The 17,489-nt window shown below is 45.8% G+C and overlaps 2 protein-coding genes across 7 annotated transcripts in view; both read left to right on the top strand.

The window, feature by feature from the left end:
- mgat4b (alpha-1,3-mannosyl-glycoprotein 4-beta-N-acetylglucosaminyltransferase B) overlaps positions 1-8,312 on the top strand; it is a 77,801-nt gene extending 69,489 nt beyond the window's left edge. The window contains exons 14-16 of one of the 2 annotated variants that reach the window (XR_013077530.1): positions 3,710-3,822; positions 5,175-5,899; positions 5,964-8,312. Coding sequence is in view for 1 of the 2 variants with exons in the window: in XM_076738388.1 (XP_076594503.1) it covers positions 3,710-3,822; positions 5,175-5,198 (137 nt within the window). In the remaining variant the exon portion in view is untranslated. Of the gene's footprint in view, positions 1-3,709; positions 3,823-5,174 lie in introns of both variants that reach the window. The other variant, XM_076738388.1, reaches the window with a different exon arrangement.
- A 1,801-nt stretch (positions 8,313-10,113) lies between these two features.
- Positions 10,114-17,489, top strand: part of canx (calnexin) — a 16,946-nt gene continuing 9,570 nt past the window's right edge. For 3 of the 5 annotated variants that reach the window (XM_076738759.1, XM_076738756.1, XM_076738760.1), the window contains exons 1-3: positions 10,123-10,170; positions 16,501-16,734; positions 17,319-17,392. In XM_076738759.1, the coding sequence (XP_076594874.1) occupies positions 16,504-16,734; positions 17,319-17,392 (305 nt within the window). In that variant the 5' untranslated portion in view covers positions 10,123-10,170; positions 16,501-16,503. Of the gene's footprint in view, positions 10,171-14,997; positions 15,117-16,500; positions 16,735-17,318; positions 17,393-17,489 lie in introns of those variants that run through there. The other 2 variants (XM_076738758.1, XM_076738757.1) reach the window with 2 other exon arrangements.

Genomic DNA, 17,489 nt, shown 5'->3' with positions numbered 1-17,489 from the left:
TCATTTTCTTTTATGACAGTTATATAAGCAGTAAACCAGAGGAGCAGCAGGACGGCGTCCAGCAGCAGCAGCTCTGATAGAGGTAGTAGAAGGTGTATTAATAGCAGTAATACAAACAGTAGCAGTGGGTCTGATAGAGGTAGTAGAAGGTGTATTAATAGCAGTAATACAAACAGTAGCAGTGGTAGAAGTGGCAGCACTAACAGTAAGACAGAAGAAGTCACGTTATCAGTTCGACTTGATGGATGGATAAAGTTTGTTAATGTTCCTGATGTGCGTGTCCGTCCATGAGCTGTCCTCTCATTCGTCCTGCTCGAGCTCACACTGAAACAGCGTGTGTAGGAATCTGCTGTGGATGTGAAATCTGACTGAAAGCAGTTTGAAAACCAGGTTTCTCATAGATGTGACATCTCAGACACTCGATCGCTGACAGTGACCTGATGGTTAGATTCATCGAAACGATAAACATCTGCTCAAACAATAAACCACCAGACGACCAGCAGCAGGGAGCGGTGGGATGTCCTTACTGAAGGTCTGAACTCGTGAAAAATGACACAATGCACCAAAACTTTAGAAATCAATGAAAGAAGGACGTTAAATGTGTGTTTAGGTTGTGCGTCAGGGTGTAGTTCACTGAGATTTATTATCATGAAGTCATAAATCATGAAGGTAATAAATAAACACAAACATGAATAAAGTCAAGAAGTCAAAGCACAGAACACACAGAGAAACAGGAGAATCAGTGAAGTCACGAATGAACTCGTTTGATCGTGTCTCGCAGCCTCGACTTCAGCTCCATCAGCAGGATGTGGGATTTATGATTGTTCATAAATGGATTTATTATAACGTCCTGACCTGCTGACTGTCTGCGTCGCAGCGGACGTTGGCTTTTCTTCTTCACGTGGTCTCAGACAGGATCTCCTGGGCTGACGTGTGGATTTCGGCTGTTAAACAGCGCGAAGACGTCCAGCTGCTGGTCTCCACGTGTTCTCGTCACCTTCTGTCCTCTCAGTGCAGATTCAGTAATGAGGGACATCAGTCAGCCGTGCAGGAAGGAAGGTTTACAGAAACAAACATGGAGGAAGGAGTGCAGGAGGCCAAGTTCCATCTGACATCATAAATTACCAGCAGCTCTTTATCCCCCTCATCAATTTTTCAGATGAGTCGGCGGATCGATCCGGCCTGCTCTCCTTCACTCTATTAATTTCAGCGCGATGCCTTCAGATGTCGAGCATCTGCAGAGAAACACGAACAGTTCAGCGTCTGAGCTCCTCGGCCTCAGATCAACCAGCCGAGAGGACGACTGACCGGGACAGAACCCACCAAATGTCCATCAGAGACAAACCCGTTATTTGACCCATTAGATGACAGTTTCCATCAGTTCTTTGTTTAAAAGGCCCTTTAAAAGTTTAGGTTAGTTTCAGGTTCATTCATGACTTGTTTCATGGACACTGCTATCTGAAGGACTTTTGCGGCCTTTTATGCAGGTTTACAGGATGATTAGCAAGTGTTAGCATGCTAACACACTGAACTAAGATGTGAACATTGTACCCTTTTAGCATCACCATGTTAGCATGCTAACATTGCTGTTACTGTGCTGAAGTAGGCCTGCAGCCTCACAGAGCTGCTAGCATGGCTGCACACTCTTCTTACCCATGTCGGAGGCACAAATATGAAGCTGAAATGACCAAATCGGCCAAATCTTGCTTCAGTTCCTGCTTCCTGCACTTCCTGCCTGCCTCCATCTGCTCTGTGCAGATTGAGGAGGCCGTCAAAGATAAACCAGGCGTGTGTTCTCCCAGCGGAGAGCCGCCTCTGGATGCCTCCAGGACGCTTCTGGAAGTCGCTGCTTGCTTCTGGTGGAATCACAAGCGTTGTCTGGAATGGCTGTGGTGAGCTCCAGGGCTGCATCACGGCAGGAATGTGACACAGCCCTGCCCGGTGGAATCTAAGGGTTATGGTGGCCCTAAGGGTCAAAACACAATGACATTTCACAAAACACTTCAGATAATTTGAGTATATGAATGTGGACATTCTCTGTTGCAGGTAAAAGTCAGTCAGAAGATTCAAAACATTTTTCATGTAAAAGTATTGAAGTATTAACACCCAAATACACTCGAAGTATCAGAAGTAAAAGTACTCATTTTGAAGAATAATATATATTGTACTGGTGGATGATGATTATTGATGCATTAATGTGGAGGTGGAGCTCATCTGAACTCTTTACTGCTGACTGTCTTAATCCATAATAATAATACGTCATCGTTCACGAGTTGATTACATTTTGTATTAATGATCTGAATCTGCAAATAAACTAAGTCTGTCAAATAAAGGTGGTGTAGAAGAATGAAGCAGCTTAAAGTGGCATCAGTCAGTGTTGACCAGACAAACCTGGGTTTTGTTTTTGAGCTGCGAGTTTCATCTCCTTCGTTGTCTGTGTGTCGTCTCTGTTTCTGAGAAAAGCTCTCAGGCAGCCGTACACATGTCGCTGGGTTCTGAATCAAAGCCCTAATACCCACAATAATAACAGATAATACCCCGCGATAAACAATAACACACACACACCCCAGACGCTGCTCTTTGCTGGGATTACGGACACACTCGTACCTGGAAGCATCGCTGCCAACTCAATAATCCCTGTAAATAAATCCTCTGAGGGATTATTGCTCTGTTGAGGTGCAGTCACACCAAAACCAACCCTCACTGAGCTGAAATAAGACTGAAGACCGGCAGCCGGCCAGATGGCTTCTGATGGAGTCCACTGAATGTAAGGATAACAGAAAGCATCACAGAGCCACAGGGGTCAGTTAATGGACTTTGGATAAATGGAATGGGTCTCAACGAGCGTTCATAGCCCCGTAAATCCTCCCAAAAAGCATAAAACCCCCTCATTTCCCACCTCCATCTACAAATACATGAATAAATAATAACGCAAGAACAAAAATCCCTTAAAAACCCATCAGACTAACTCTTAGTGTTTGAGACCTGGACCTTTAAAACGGATGGTTCTTCTTTGATTAAGGACGTTTTTGGGAGTTTGTGGGAATCACTGTCAGTTCATGAATACTGAGCATGAGGGAAACCAGTCTGACAGAATACGCTTGAAGTTTAGTTTAGTTCGAACGTTTTGATGCTGCCACCAGCTGCTGTTAAAGAAACGTTTGACTCTTCTCCAAACTAACCACCGAACGGCTGATTCGATGGTCCTCCTCACAGACGCTGGATGAGGGATTTAATGAGCTGCTCGAGTCTTGTAAATATACACACCAAAGGAGGCTTTCAGAGGCGGCGAGCTCGTTCCTCTACACGCTCCTCCAGGCTAACTCAAGAGCCTGAACCAGCCTCAGACCAACATCCAGAGATATGACCGTGTCTTTTCAGTTTTTCTGTGGTGACAGGGTGTAATGAAGCTGTGGGAGGGTAGCGGGAGGAGGGAAGGACTGACTGAATACCCCTCACCTCAACCCTCCCTTTCCAAGCGTGTCGTAGAGCCGACGGTGCCATGAAACAAAAAACTGTAGGAAGAGCTCATTGTAAAGTAACGAAAACACAAAGCTTCTTGTTCTCAGGTGATGAAACACTCATGAAAACAGAATTATCAGGATGGATTCCATCTCTGCCAACAGCACCCAGACCTGACAAACCGACCTGTCATTGAATAAATCAGTCCCTCAGATTTATTGATCTCCTTGATCTTCGTCTCTTCCAGGAACCTTCCAGAACGGGATCGCAGAGGGGGAGGTGGACCCCACCTTCGGGCCCCTGGAGGCCATGCGTCTCACAGTGATGACAGACTCACCTGTCTGGGTGATCCTCAGCGAGGTGAGACCGCCCGGGCCGATGACTGGAACCGGATTAAAACCAGTTTGACCCACAACAGCTCGTCTTTTATCTAGAAATGACTTTTGATGAAGACGTATCCAAAGTTACTTCCTGTACTTTGAAGGAAGCAGCCCTTGAGGACGTTTCTGAGGAGGTTCCAGGTTCCTTATTTGAGTTCATGGATACCTGCAGAGGTTATATAGATCTCACTGAGGAGTTAAAGTAGTTCTTGGAGAACTTCAAATGGTTGTAAGCAAAATCTTTAAACTGTTCTAAAGTCTCAGAAACACATACGAGGGGTTCCAGAGGGGGTTTTATTTTAGAGACGCCTGCAAGTTGGTGTCTTGAGTTCTTGAGTAGGTCTCTGATGGTCCTCCAAACATCCTGGAGAGAGTTCAGTGTCCCCCCAATGTAAGTCTGTACATGTATGTTAGAGGAGTTTTAAGAGTGGTTCCTTGGTCACGTTAGAGTGCTGGAGGATGTTGGGCTTCTTGACGGTCTGTCATGATGGATCCTAGGTGGGATCTGAGAGGTCTCTGAGGGGGCTCCAGAGGCAAAACAGGCACTGAGGCTTTGCATTTTTAATTTATTTCATTTTTGCATCTTCAATGGGGTACTGAGGGTCCACGAGGTGGTTCAGTAGAGGATGTTCTAAGTTCCTTGTCGAGATCCAAGGATGCTCCAGAGAGGCTTCAGCAGACCACTGAGGAGTTTCCAGGAATTTCTCCACAAGCAGCAGCACTTGAAAGAACAGCATCAATATGAACCAATGTGATTAATCACATAAACATGAGTCTTCATCAACAGACCAGACTCTTGTTTCAGTCAAAAACGCCCTCTTGAAAAACAGCTACAGCAGAATTTACAGCTGAAACCTCTCAAAGTTTGGTGTCTCCCTACATTTAGACAGATCCTTGAAAACGAAACGTCCAGATCGACTAGAATGAGTCCGTTTGTTGTGCAGGGACCAATCTCATGACACCAGGAAGAAGGAATGTGGCCAATGTTTCAGCCTGACCTCCTGACGTGTGACCTCTGACCCCCCTTTGAGGGTCGCTGAGGACAGTCTCCTCATGTTAACCCTTTGAAGAAGCTTTAATCTGGGCTTAGTGAAGACTTTTAGCTTCACGTGGTGTAAAAATGCTGTTTGAGAGGCTTTTTTAATCCTGATGATATTCAAAGCTTTTAAAAGTGGAACATAATGAAAATTATCTGGATCACATCAGCTTTTAGTGCGACTCCAGCAGGCCTTTAATTCTCCGGTCGATGTGTTCATACTGGTCTGTACTGGGTAGTTTGACTGTTGTACTGTGGCTTTCAGTAGATCTTCTGCTTTCTCTGGTCTCCCTCAGATCTTCATAAAGAAAGCAGAGTGAAGCTCCTCTCCCCCCTCAGCGATACCTCAGCACCTCCGAGCGTTCGGCCGAGCTGACCAGAGGCCCGTCGGCCGCCGTCCTGCTCACCACGTCCCCACCGCGGTGCCACAGCGCTGCCCTCTGGCCAGACTTGGCCACTGCAGGCTGATCAGATCAGAGACTGAAATCACAGACGGACACACTGCTGACGACAACAGGCTGAGTGGGAAACACCTGTCTGACACGCCGCGCAAAGACAAGCTCCTCTCAGACGATGCGCTAACTAATCCTGAAGAGTCTGTATTTATGTGTACATACAGTAGTAAATGTTGAAAACACTGGTCTTTGTGGAGGCGCCGGCCAGAGCGCCGCGCCACCTCCAACGATGAACCTGCTGCTTCAGAATCAAAGAGTCTCCGGCCTCGTTCCGTCTGCGGAGGACGGTCGGTCCGGACCCTTCTGCCCGCAGGATGCCCCGCAGTAACACGTATGATGTACAGAGCATGTGAACGCCTCTCAGCGTGTCGCTGTGTGTCTGTAGCTGCTGCTCGGGTTCAGACCTTTTCCCTCCATCTGTGAGCGATTTGCCTTAATGAAGACGAAGAGCAGATTCACTTCAAACACAAACGAGCCCCAGACTGAAACATGTAGCCACAAAATACCCACAATCCCTTGCTGCGACCTCGGACCTTCTCACATCTTCGTGGCTTGAAACTACTGATGTTGACAGCTGACATTTGCTTTTTTAAAGACGTCTTTTAAAACAGCTGTTTTAAGTTAACTGAGGCCTTGACGACTTCTCTGTTCTAACTGCAGTACTGTCATATACTTCACAGTACTCTGACGTACTCTACAGTACCGTCATATACTTCACAGTACTCTGGTGTACTCTACAGTGCCGTCATATACTTCACAGTACTCTGACGTACTCTACAGTGCCGTCATATACTTCACAGTACTCTGACGTACTCTACAGTGCTGTCATATACTTCACAGTACTCTGGTGTACTCTACAGTACTGTCATACTTCACAGTACTCTGGTGTACTCTACAGTGCCGTCATATACTTCACAGTACTCTGACGTACTCTACAGTGCCGTCATATACTTCACAGTACTCTGACGTACTCTACAGTGCTGTCATATACTTCACAGTACTCTGGTGTACTCTACAGTACTGTCATACTTCACAGTACTCTGGTGTACTCTACAGTGCTGTCATATATTTCACAGTACTCTGACGTACTCTACAGTACTGTCATACTTCACTGTACTCTGACGTACTCTTTAAGTACTGCAATATACTTCATAGTACTCTTACATACCTTAAAGTACTGTAATGTCCTTCACAGTACCCTAACATACTTCACAGTACTCCAACCTACTGTAAAGTATTTTGCTGTACTTTAGATTAGTCTAATGTACTCTATAGTACTTTAATTACATTCAGCAGTGCTCTGACATACTTTACAGTACTCAAATGTACTCTAGAGTACTGTGATGTACTCTGCAGTACTCTAACGTACTTTACAGTACTCTGATATACTTTACTGTCCTCTAATGTATCTCTTCGTACTCTAACGTACTCTACAATACTCCACAGTACTGTATTGTACTGCACTATACTCTGGTTTCCACTGCTGTGCTCTGATGTACTTCACTGTACTGTAGTTTTCATTCCAGTGCAACAGTCGAGATTCTCGTCTTTTCTGGTTCTTCTCTCGTTTCCAGTGTCTCGTTGGCACCTTTGGTAATAAATAGTATAAATCATAAAATCCTTCCGACAGTTTAATTTTCATTTCTTGGTGAGGACGCCGTCTTTTCGTCCTTGTGTTGGACTCATGTTGACTTCCAAACTCAGAGACAAATCCTCCTTTGTGCCCTTTTTAGACCTCACTTGGTGTCCTCAGACGAAGCCGTCTTCACACGGACACTGGACTGACTGGATTTAGCCCAGTTTGATCTGGAGTTTAACACTGAATGGTTTAAAGTATGTCCGTGTACTTTTGTGTACTTTTGGACTGGGTCTCTAAGGACACTTGTTCGTCTCTGTCCTGTTCTGTGCAGAGCTCCCAGTTTGGTTTGAAGGATTTGACCTGAGCCCTGGTGGACACCAGCACCGGTGCTGGACCTCGGTGACGCTCCGGCGTCACAGGGAGGGGACGTCCAGCCGTCCACATACTTTTGGCCTTTACTACACGTTGCTTTGGTGTACTATGAAAAACATAGATGTGGAGATTTGGTTGATTTTTCAACTCTTTGGTCCTGAGTGAAGAGTGAACGTTGTGTTCTTCGGCTGCAGAGTGCGTTTACGTCCACACTGGTGTCCTTTAATGATCAGGTTTCTGGGGTGTCCTGCTTCCACGGTGCACATGTAAACATCCTGGATTCAGATCCTCTGGTTTGAGAATCCTGGATAACCTTCCTTCAGACCCCAACAGAAACCAGGATGCACGTGATCCTGGTGTCTGATCAGAACATAATCAAGACTCACCTGCACACAGGTGATCAGTAGCCTGTATGTCCATGAGGCAGATGAATGACCAGGTTCCCTGTTCCCTGTGAACATCATGCATGGCATGTGGAGGGAGGTCAGACCAGGACACGACTCAGACCAGGATGCTCGTGCACGTGAAATTCCGGATGAAGCTTCCTCAAATGAAGTAAAACGCTGTTGAAACCACAAACGGTGGATTTATGTCAGCTTCATGTCTTCACACTGTAGTCACCTTGAAATCAGAAAAGCCACTGAGCTCTCAGTTATTCAAGTGCACCGATTATTAATTTACGGGAACAAACTAAGTAATTCAAGAGAAGAAAATGACTAATTCAAAGGAGCAGTTTGGAAAACTTTCCCTGCGGCGTCTCCCCGACGGTGCCGCTCAGCCCCTCTGTCACAGCTGGACTCCATCCATGTGAGCTTCAGATGAAAGCAGGTCCAGCAGAATCTCAGTGTGTCCGGGTTTTGAAGTGAGCGTCTTCAGAAACAGCCCGGCTCTTCTTTTCCTCGTAGGATGCACTGGAATGCATTGCTATAATCTTGTGTTTGTCTTTTGTATCCTTTAGATAAACTCTATTTAAATGATCTTAAACTTCTATCTGATCTGTGAATTGTAATAAAGAGAAATTTAAAGGATTTGTCTGATGTAGGTTTGTTTTGAAAGGCTCCTTGCTTGCGAGTGCTGGTTGGAGTGTCTTTCAGAAATAGAAGATTTTGGGGGCGGTGGGCAGATTTCGGAGAATGTCATCAGGTTTCATCAAACGAACATGATGAAAGTCCAACATCACACCACTGGAAAGAAGTGATTAATCACAGGAAAGTTAGAGGAATTTATTTCAATTTCATGCAGAAAAAAGTGGGGTGACAGGAAGTATGAGAGGCCCTGAGAGGCTGTGTCACAATAAAAGTCTTCAGTTTGTGGCATTGCAGCCAAATGTACGCTACATTTGGCTACATTTTTAAGGAAGCAGATGCAAACAAAATGTGAGAAACTATGTTCAGATAGTGACAGCGCTGAAAAGAAGCTTTGTGGTTCATCACAGTGAATAAAAGGGACAGAAGCAGCCTGTTGTTCAGCCTGTTATTCAGCCAGTCTCGTGAGCCGATGGTCACATGGATGAAGGTCACATGATGCTCACAGATCTGCACCAACACGCTGAGGCATTTAAAGGACCAGTTTAAGTAGAAATCCTGCATTCAAAGTCCCATTAAAGTACACAAGTATTAGCTGTGCAGTAAAATGTCTCCTGTGACTGATTTCTGAGTCTCTGTGACTTTATTAGTTTGTTCATACTGAAGCTTCAACGTCAGAGCAGCATGTTACTGGTGGAGCTGCTGCAGGTGGAGCTACTTTAAATACTTCATATACTGTGAGCTAGTTTAGGGGTCGGGCCCCTCCAAAGGGTCAGCAGATCAATCTGAGGGGTCGTCGGATGATTAAAAGGGAAAAACAAAGTTCCTGTTTTACTTTTCCGTTTTTCTACAGATTAAACTTAGTGAGATACGTCCTGATAGTGAATGAATGAATGAATGAATGAATTAATTAATGAGTCAGTCGGTGAATAAGAGAAATCAAACTTTATTTCATATTCTTGTCTCTGGTCTCTTTAGATCATTGTGTCTCTGTGTCTGTTGTCCTCTTGTCTCTGGTCTCTTTAGATCATTGTGTCTCTGTGTCTGTTGTCCTCTTGTCTCTGGTCTCTTTAGATCATTGTGTCTCTGTGTCTGTTGTCCTCTTGTCTCTGGTCTCTTTAGATCATTGTGTCTCCTCATTCATGTCTCAGCAGGATGTTCCTGTTGGAGTTGGTTGAGGTGGAGCTCATTTTAACTCAAACTAATGATTCTTTTCATCCTGGATCAATCTGCTGATCATTTCCTCCATCCATCGATCGATCGTTTGCTTTGGAAACATTGTGAAAATAGTGAGAAATGTGGTCACAATGAGCCCAAAGTGACACCCTCACCATGTTTGTTTGGTCCAACCAACAGTCCAAAGCTCAGTATAAAATGTAAATACTCAAATGAAGAGCCCTACTTAAATGACTAAAATATTTACCTTCTTGTAAATACTAAATAGGCCTATAAAGTACACTAAACAAAGATGTAAAATAAGAAATGCCTTAATCATTTTACAGTATTGACATTATCACTCTGTAAAACAGTACATTGTGATTTCAATTGTTTCTTCTGGCTGCTGTGAGCGAACAAAATGTGTGTCAATCTGGACAAGCCATCCTTTTCATCACCCAATCAACGCACACTTCCTGTGGCAGCTGGACCAATCATTGGTGTCCACGAGGTTCAGCTTCAGTGGGCGGGCATGTCCATGTCGACGGACGTTCCCCTTTAACCAATCAGCTCTTGACAGTTGACAGGTAACGTCAGACATTCATTCTCGCTACCCAATCAGCGACAGGGAAGGCGGCTTTTCCCCTCCAATAGGCCACGTGACCCTCCTCAGTAGTTCCCAGGCGGTCACATCGGCGAGCCGGAGGTGAGTAAAGAGACCGACAAATGTCACATTTTACAGGGGAACACAGCGACAGAGTAACGTTTTCTGAGAATTATCCGCTTATTCATAATGACTACACGGGAATTATTTAGAAAATGCCAATTTTTAGGCGTTAAAAATAAGGCTCTGTGTCTCCAGCATGCTGTTAGCATTAGGCTGAGTGGCTAGCTGAGCCTAATTAACTAACTTGCAGGTGAATTCAGCTAGCCAGTTAGCTTGCTGCGTTGGCCTTTATTAGCGTTTAATTTACTCATACATCAGATATTTAGCGATATATTTCAGTGAGACTACTTCTGCCTTGGTGAATGAAACTCTGCTTCTTTTTATTACAAGATATCTGAAGTTTTCTTGGCTCGGCTGCTTGACAGTTGTTTCGTAAGCAGCGTCGCAGCTAAGCTAAGCTAAGCTAAGCTAAGCTGGCTGTGTCAACCGTGCTCGTAACGAGAGGTTGTCCCGGTGAGGACACTGAAGAGAAAGACTCGATAAAGACGATAAAAGGCAGATGAAATATGAAGATAAAACTATTTGGAGGAAACGCTGTTAGAAACTAATGAATGAGAGCGTGTCAGAGGTGAGTTAGCACGTTAACTTCATCTGTGTCGCCAGTCACAGGCTCCATCACTACAAACCTCACCAAGTACTGTTCAAACACGGAGAACTTTATTTAAATCTTGTATGAGAGACAGGCAACTTTCTGAAGATATCAAATATTGCAGGAGTATTTGCATCCTGTCAATCAGTTGTTGTGATTAATCTTTCAGTTTTAAAGATGGTCACCACTGAAGTGCCCCACATTTCAGGGTGATGTCTTCAGATGTCTTTTCAGACCCGTAGTCAGAAACCCAAAGATGACCCTGCCTGGTGTAGCCTTTAAGACATGGCTTGACATCTAAAATATTGGTTTACTAGGACTTTATTTCTACTGTAAACATCATAAGGTCAATGAAACAAAAAGTACAGAGCAAATCATGAGATACTGTTTAAACTGAACTCAAAAACCATCAAGGGGAATTTATTTTGGAAGCCCCTCGTCAAAAAAACAAACAGCTGGAGGAGCCTGAGACTGATGAAAACGTTCATCCTCTTGAAACGAATCGTTGAAATTTGTCAAATGCAGTTCACGTTTTGTTTCACTCCATCGCTGAGCTCGACGTCAGCTCCAGAGTAGATCGAACAGCTGAGAGAAATCTGAGCCGATGATGATGATGGCAGTGATTCAGAGCTTCAGCAGCAGCTCGGCTCTTCAGTTTACAGCTGTGAGCAGCAGGAAAGCAGCAGATCTTCACACGCCAGGATCTGAAAGTAGTTGTCATTAATGAGTGTTGGATCCAGAAACTGTCAGACCAGTTCAACTCGCTGGATTGTCTCAGGATTCAGGGCGGCCTGTTGGACCGCCACCCGCTCTGATCCCAGGTCCTTCAGATAGAAACCAGTTCTGCTAGTTACAGCGAGATTCCAATGTTCAGGCCAAATCTCTGGATTGACTGTTTTTGTCTGTTAATAAGACATTTCTTCACATCGACCACAGTCCTCCAGATCACTTCCTGTAAAGCTGTTTGGATGCAGTCGTTTCACTGACACTCAGATAAATCCACAGATTAAGTCATTTTCTGCTGCTGCTGCTGAGAGTTTGATGATTTCTGGTGTCGTTTCACTTGACAAAGATGCTGGGGACATTGATGAATCATGAGATCATAAATTAGCTTTCTGCTCTTTGTGTTCAATAATCAGTCGTGAAATGAATCCAAGCAGTAATGGCTGTTCAGCAGTTGACTGACAGTCGTAATCAAAGCGTAGAAGACAACCACAGCATGAGGAGACATTTACTGACGTTTCCCAGTAGTTTTTAATGATAATAGAATATTGTCTGGCTGCTGTCCACAGCAGCACGTGTGGGTAAAAACAGTGAGATACCTGTTTTTTTAAAGCTTATTGTAAGTTTTCAGGAAAGTGATAAAGGAGGTGACGAGTGACGGATTTATGGTTGAGAAACATGGTCAGTCATTCACTTTGTGAAGGAAGGGGCTCCTCACGGTTTATTTCTGTTAAATAATAACCCGTCTGCCTGTCTGTCTGCCTGTCTGCCTGCCTGTCCGTCTGCCTGCCTGCCTGTCCGTCTGTCTGCCTGCCTGTCCGTCTGCCTGCCTGTCTGCCTGTCCGTCTGCCTGCCTGCCTGTCTGTCTGTCTGCCTGCCTGTCTGCCTGTCTGTCTGCCTGTCTGTCTGTCTGTCTGTCTGTCTGCCCGCCTGCCTGCCTGTCTGTCTGCCTGCCTGCCTGCCTGTCTGTCTGCCTGCCTGTCCGTCTGCCTGCCTGTCTGTCCGTCTGCCTGCCTGTCTGTCTGTCTGCCTGCCTGTCTGCCTGTCTGTCTGCCTGCCTGCCTGCCTGTCTGTCTGTCTGTCTGTCTGTCTGCCCGCCTGCCTGTCTGTCTGCCTGCCTGCCTGTCTGTCTGTCTGCCTGCCTGCCTGTCTGAGTGCCCGCCTGCCTGTCTGTCTGTCTGCCTGCCTGCCTGCCTGTCTGTCTGTCTGTCTGCCTGCCTGCCTGTCTGTCTGCCTGCCTGCCTGCCTGCCTGTCTGCCTGTCTGTCTGCCTGCCTGCCTGTCTGTCTGCCTGCCTGCCTGTCTGTCTGTCTGCCTGCCTGCCTGTCTGTCTGCCTGCCTGCCTGTCTGTCTGCCTGCCTGCCTGTCTGCCTGCCTGCCTGTCTGTCTGTCTGTCTGTCTGTCTGTGGGTTAACTGATGCAGGCAGGTAAAGGCTCATTCTGCTCTTTAATGAAGTGAAGCTGCTCAAGAAACTGCTCAGAAACATCTTAATGTATTTTCTAACTCAACACATGAATCAGTCTTATTTTCCTAACGCAAAGCCAGACGAGCACAGTTTTAAGAACCGATATGGCCGCTCTAGTCGACTGAAGATATTGATAATGGATCCCTTTTCCTGCATGTTAGTAACTGCCAAATGTTCTGGTGTCTAAATATTTTGCAGAAGCGTTAATGATCATTTCCAATGTAGTTTTTTTCCGAAATCCTAAAATAAAAACTAGAATTGTCAGAAAACGTCTGACGTGGATTAATGTGACCATTTCAGGTGTTAAATAGTGAAAATACCAAATGTATTTCTCGTTCCAGCTTCTCTAACATGACCTTTTTCTGCCTGATACCACTTATGTGAATATATTTTTAGACTGTTGGTGGGACAAATCAAGACATTTGATGACGTCACCTTGGACTCTAACTGATGGACGTCTCTGAGTCTAATCTCAGAAGAATACCCTGCAGATGAACTGATAGTGAGAACAAAGCCTCATGTTAATGTTTGATGACAGTCCAGTGTCTCTTCAGAGACCAGTGTGTCTCCTTATCAGGCCCAGCTGGAGACCAGTGTCTTTATCAGACAGTTAATCAGAGGAGCAGCAGATGTCCTGCAGCCTAAACTGACCAGTATCAGATTAACTGGAGCTCTGGCGCTGCTGGCAGTCTGGGTAGACAACAGCGACTTCAGCTGGTTTTACTGAAGTGATTAAGAGAGGCCGTTACCTCAGCCAATCGGAGACCCTCTGAAGGCTTATTGGCTCCACAGGATATTGGGAGACCAAAGTGTTGCTCTTCCTCTGAGCCACAGAGCTCCATTAAAACACATCAGTGAGCCTCACTCTTTATTCTGACTCACACACACACAAACACACACTGCAGCACCAAGTGTGGATCCATCCGCCACTGAAACTAGTCCCCAACAAAAGCTCTATTTCCTCCTGTTTGTCTCATTGTCTGAGGAATAACTGAGCCGAACAGAAGCCCAGAGTTTGATTTAGAACGAACACCCACATTTTAATTACAATATTGGCCAGAAAAAAAAGCTGAGTTGAGCCCTAAATTATATATTTGTGCTCTCAAAGATTTGCATCTTCAGTAGGAACCAATGGGCTTGGAGCTGGGAGCCACAGACGGTATTCAGAGGCGGACTAACACGCTGTCGGTTCGAGTCTGAGCATGAGATTTGTTGACATTACAAAAAGCAGAAAAGAGCACCAGACTGATCCTTCAAGCTTCAGCAGACGTGAGAGGAACTGAGACTGAGTGAGAGCTGAAGACTTCAGGCTCTCTGTTCACGTCAGCTGACGCTAACACCTGTCTAACCAGTTCACCAATGGTGTCACGTCTCTGTGCATTTTCTACGCCTGAGTGTTAGAAGACAGGAAGTCAGGTGTTTGATTGACATCTGTTTCATAAAGCTTCTGATTTCTTCGTGTGACTGAGGAGGATTTTTATTATTTTTATTCTATTTGCTCATGTACAGTAAACAAGTCCAGGTTCACAGGTAGAAACTGGGTCCGGTAGCAGATTTGGACAGTCGAGCTGCAGCTAATGATGATTGTAGTCATTGATTATGTTCTTGATTGATTACTGACAGTAGTTGTTTGGTCTGTAAGATGTCAGAAAGACCTTCACGACGTCTTGAAATGTGTTGTTAAACATGAACATTTTCACTTGAACGATCGGTTTCTTCTGTTGATCCACTTATTGATTGATGGACTCCAGCCGTTCAGCTCTGTGGAGGTGTGTTCTGTGTGTAGCCTCCATTGTTAAAAACCCTTGTAGGTGTGTGTGTGAAGCTTCTCTCTGCGGAGCTGAAGCTAATTCCCCCCATAAGCCACGTGGGTGCCAGACAGATGGCTTTGATGCTAAGCTAACAGCTAGTGCTGATGGCGGTCATACTCATGTCTGCGCTGCCAGCCTGTTAGCCAGGCATGCTAATCCCGCTGCAGGTTAATCTGATTAGGCTGGCAGTCTGCTGAGTGAGACGTGTGGCCGGTTAGCCTTCTCATCTGAAGACCAGAGAGCTGCCGGATCAGGTTTTATTGTCTTCTTTTACAAATCAAGAGCAGATAACATTGACCCGCCTGCATGTGTGTCTGCTTTGACAAACGTTTTGTAGGTCAGTTTTCTTCAAACATTTGATGCTGGTACACATGTTCTGTGAACTCTGAGCTGAAGCTGGAGGAACTTAAACAGCCTGTTTGGAAGCTGAATTAAAGAAAGATGATTTTAAAATCTGCCTGCTGAAGAGCTGCTTCGTTTGTGGGAAACAGGCCTTTCTGTGAATGTTTGACATTTCGTCCAGCGTCTCTCTGAAGACCGCGTGGCGTTGACGGCGGACAGCAAACTGGTCGGACTGAAACATTTGCTGTTGTTGTCTTTACATTTTTGAAACGTCAACACTGATGTGATCAGTTAGCATATCGGCCACAGAGACCAACCCCCACCCTGTGTGTGTGTGTGTGTGTGTGTGTGTGTGTGTGTGTGTGTGTGTGTGTCCTCCGTGGTCTGTGTGTCGGGGTGCTGCAGTAATCCCGCGGGGTGTAATCTCATTAAGGCTAACAGACCTGCAGGTACGTGTCCTGTGGGTGCTACTTGGTCACCATGGCGACACTACGGCAACACAGGTGAACCACCTGACGTGTGCGTCTCTTGTTTCTCATGATGAGCGGCTGTAGCTGTTTATGACAGATCCACGGAGAGTTCATGGAGCTTTGAAATACACCAGGGAACGTGGACAGTTGTCAAACATCACAGCAACATGTGAGGACTGAAGACAGCTCATGAGGGACGAAGCCTCTGTGGGTCTCTGGACCAGGTTTAAGATCCTCCTGGACCCGCCGAGTCCTTAAACCCAAACTATTGACAGGCAGCTCGATCACGACGAGGCGTGCTCAGCTGAACCATGTCCATGAAGGAGTCCTCACACACAGCTGCTTGTCTGTCTTAATGTCTCATCAGAGTTTGGTTTTGTGATGAACTGAAGTTGAATGGGCAGATTCTTGAGAAATCACTGACATCTGTCAGCGTGATTATGACTGAACTTACACATGACAGGATCTGCGAAAGGCTCAGTGAAGCCAGAACACATGACTGTTCATTTAAGTGTCTTCATGTCCATTGAGAGCCTCCACCAATCACGCACCACCACCCCCACCAGTCTGACCAGTGATCAAAGTGTGTGAACACTGTGGGACATAGTGTAGAACGAAGTGAGGTTCATGGATCTGTTCCCGTCCCAGCATGCACAGGGACAACAGTATGTGATCAGCACTAGGCCAGTAATATGAAGGCTCATCATGATTTCAGCACTTGACTGCTTTTGCCTTTCTTTCAAAATAAGAGCACAGAATAAACTGGGTTGTTTTGGCCTGAATGAGTCAAACCGCGTTTGAAGAGCAGAGTCGTGGTGAGAGTGAAAACAAACATGAAGCCAAACAGCTGGAACAGATGTGCTCACTCTCTCCTCCTCCTCCTCCTCCTCCTCCTCCTCCTCTCTGCAGACTATGGATCAGCGGGTTGGGTTGTGTGTTCTTCTGGCAGCAGGCCTCCTCTGCCTCTCTTTAGCCCCTGTCTCTCGGGCTGAGGACCTGGTCGAGGACGCTCTGGGTGACGACATGGACGTGGAGGACGAGCTGGATCTGGGTTTGGCTGGAGCTGAGGAGGAACTGGAGGATCTAGAGGGAGACGTTCAGGATGAGGCTCCACCTGCTCCTAAAACTCCTCCCACACCGAAGGTAAGACTGCTCATTGGACCATTGTTAACGGTCACTTATGAGACTGTGATGTTGAACAGCAGAACGAGATTTATTTATTCCACGAGGAGGATTTTCAAGTGTCCCAGGAAGCGTCTGTTACTGATTGACCGTCCCGATCAGGAGGTCGGTTTGATCGGACTCATCTGACCCGCTGACCTGCTTTCACTGTGGAAACCTCAAACGATCCACTGTGACATCAAATAAACCTGTTTCACACCTGAAACGTGTCGTCCTCAAACTTAATTATGTTCTGAATAATTGCTTGATTGGAAGAAACACTAACACTGACAGTGAATATTGAGTGAATATAGTGAATATAAGTTTTGTAAACAGGAACATGGCGGTTGGCAGCAGAGGACTTGGTTTCGTTGTGTGGTGACTTTGTGTTTCTCTGTCATTGTGGTCTGGAAGCTGAACTCCAGTGAAACCAGTGAACCTCAGTGTCTGAGTCCCTGCAGACCAGCAGAGTGTCTTCTGTCTCGCTGTCAGGACACGATGTGACAGAACAAACACGTCTCCTCTGTCTGACTCTATCTTCACCTCCTTTCTTCTCCCTCGTTCAGGTGACCTACAAGGCTCCGGAGCCGATGGGGGAACATTTCATCGCTGAGTCTTTTGACCGGGGGACACTTGATGGGTGAGCACACGTCACTCACACACGGTCTGACTGCAGTTAAAGTACATCTTTACACAAGAAGGATCCAAGCGACCCGAAACAGTTTTGTTCCGCCCGT

This window comes from Chaetodon auriga, chromosome 9, assembly GCF_051107435.1.
Source record: "Chaetodon auriga isolate fChaAug3 chromosome 9, fChaAug3.hap1, whole genome shotgun sequence".
NCBI classification, from domain to species: domain Eukaryota; kingdom Metazoa; phylum Chordata; class Actinopteri; order Chaetodontiformes; family Chaetodontidae; genus Chaetodon; species Chaetodon auriga.
The sequence above is the reverse complement of the archived record's forward strand: the minus strand, read 5'-3'. Positions and strand labels throughout refer to the sequence as shown.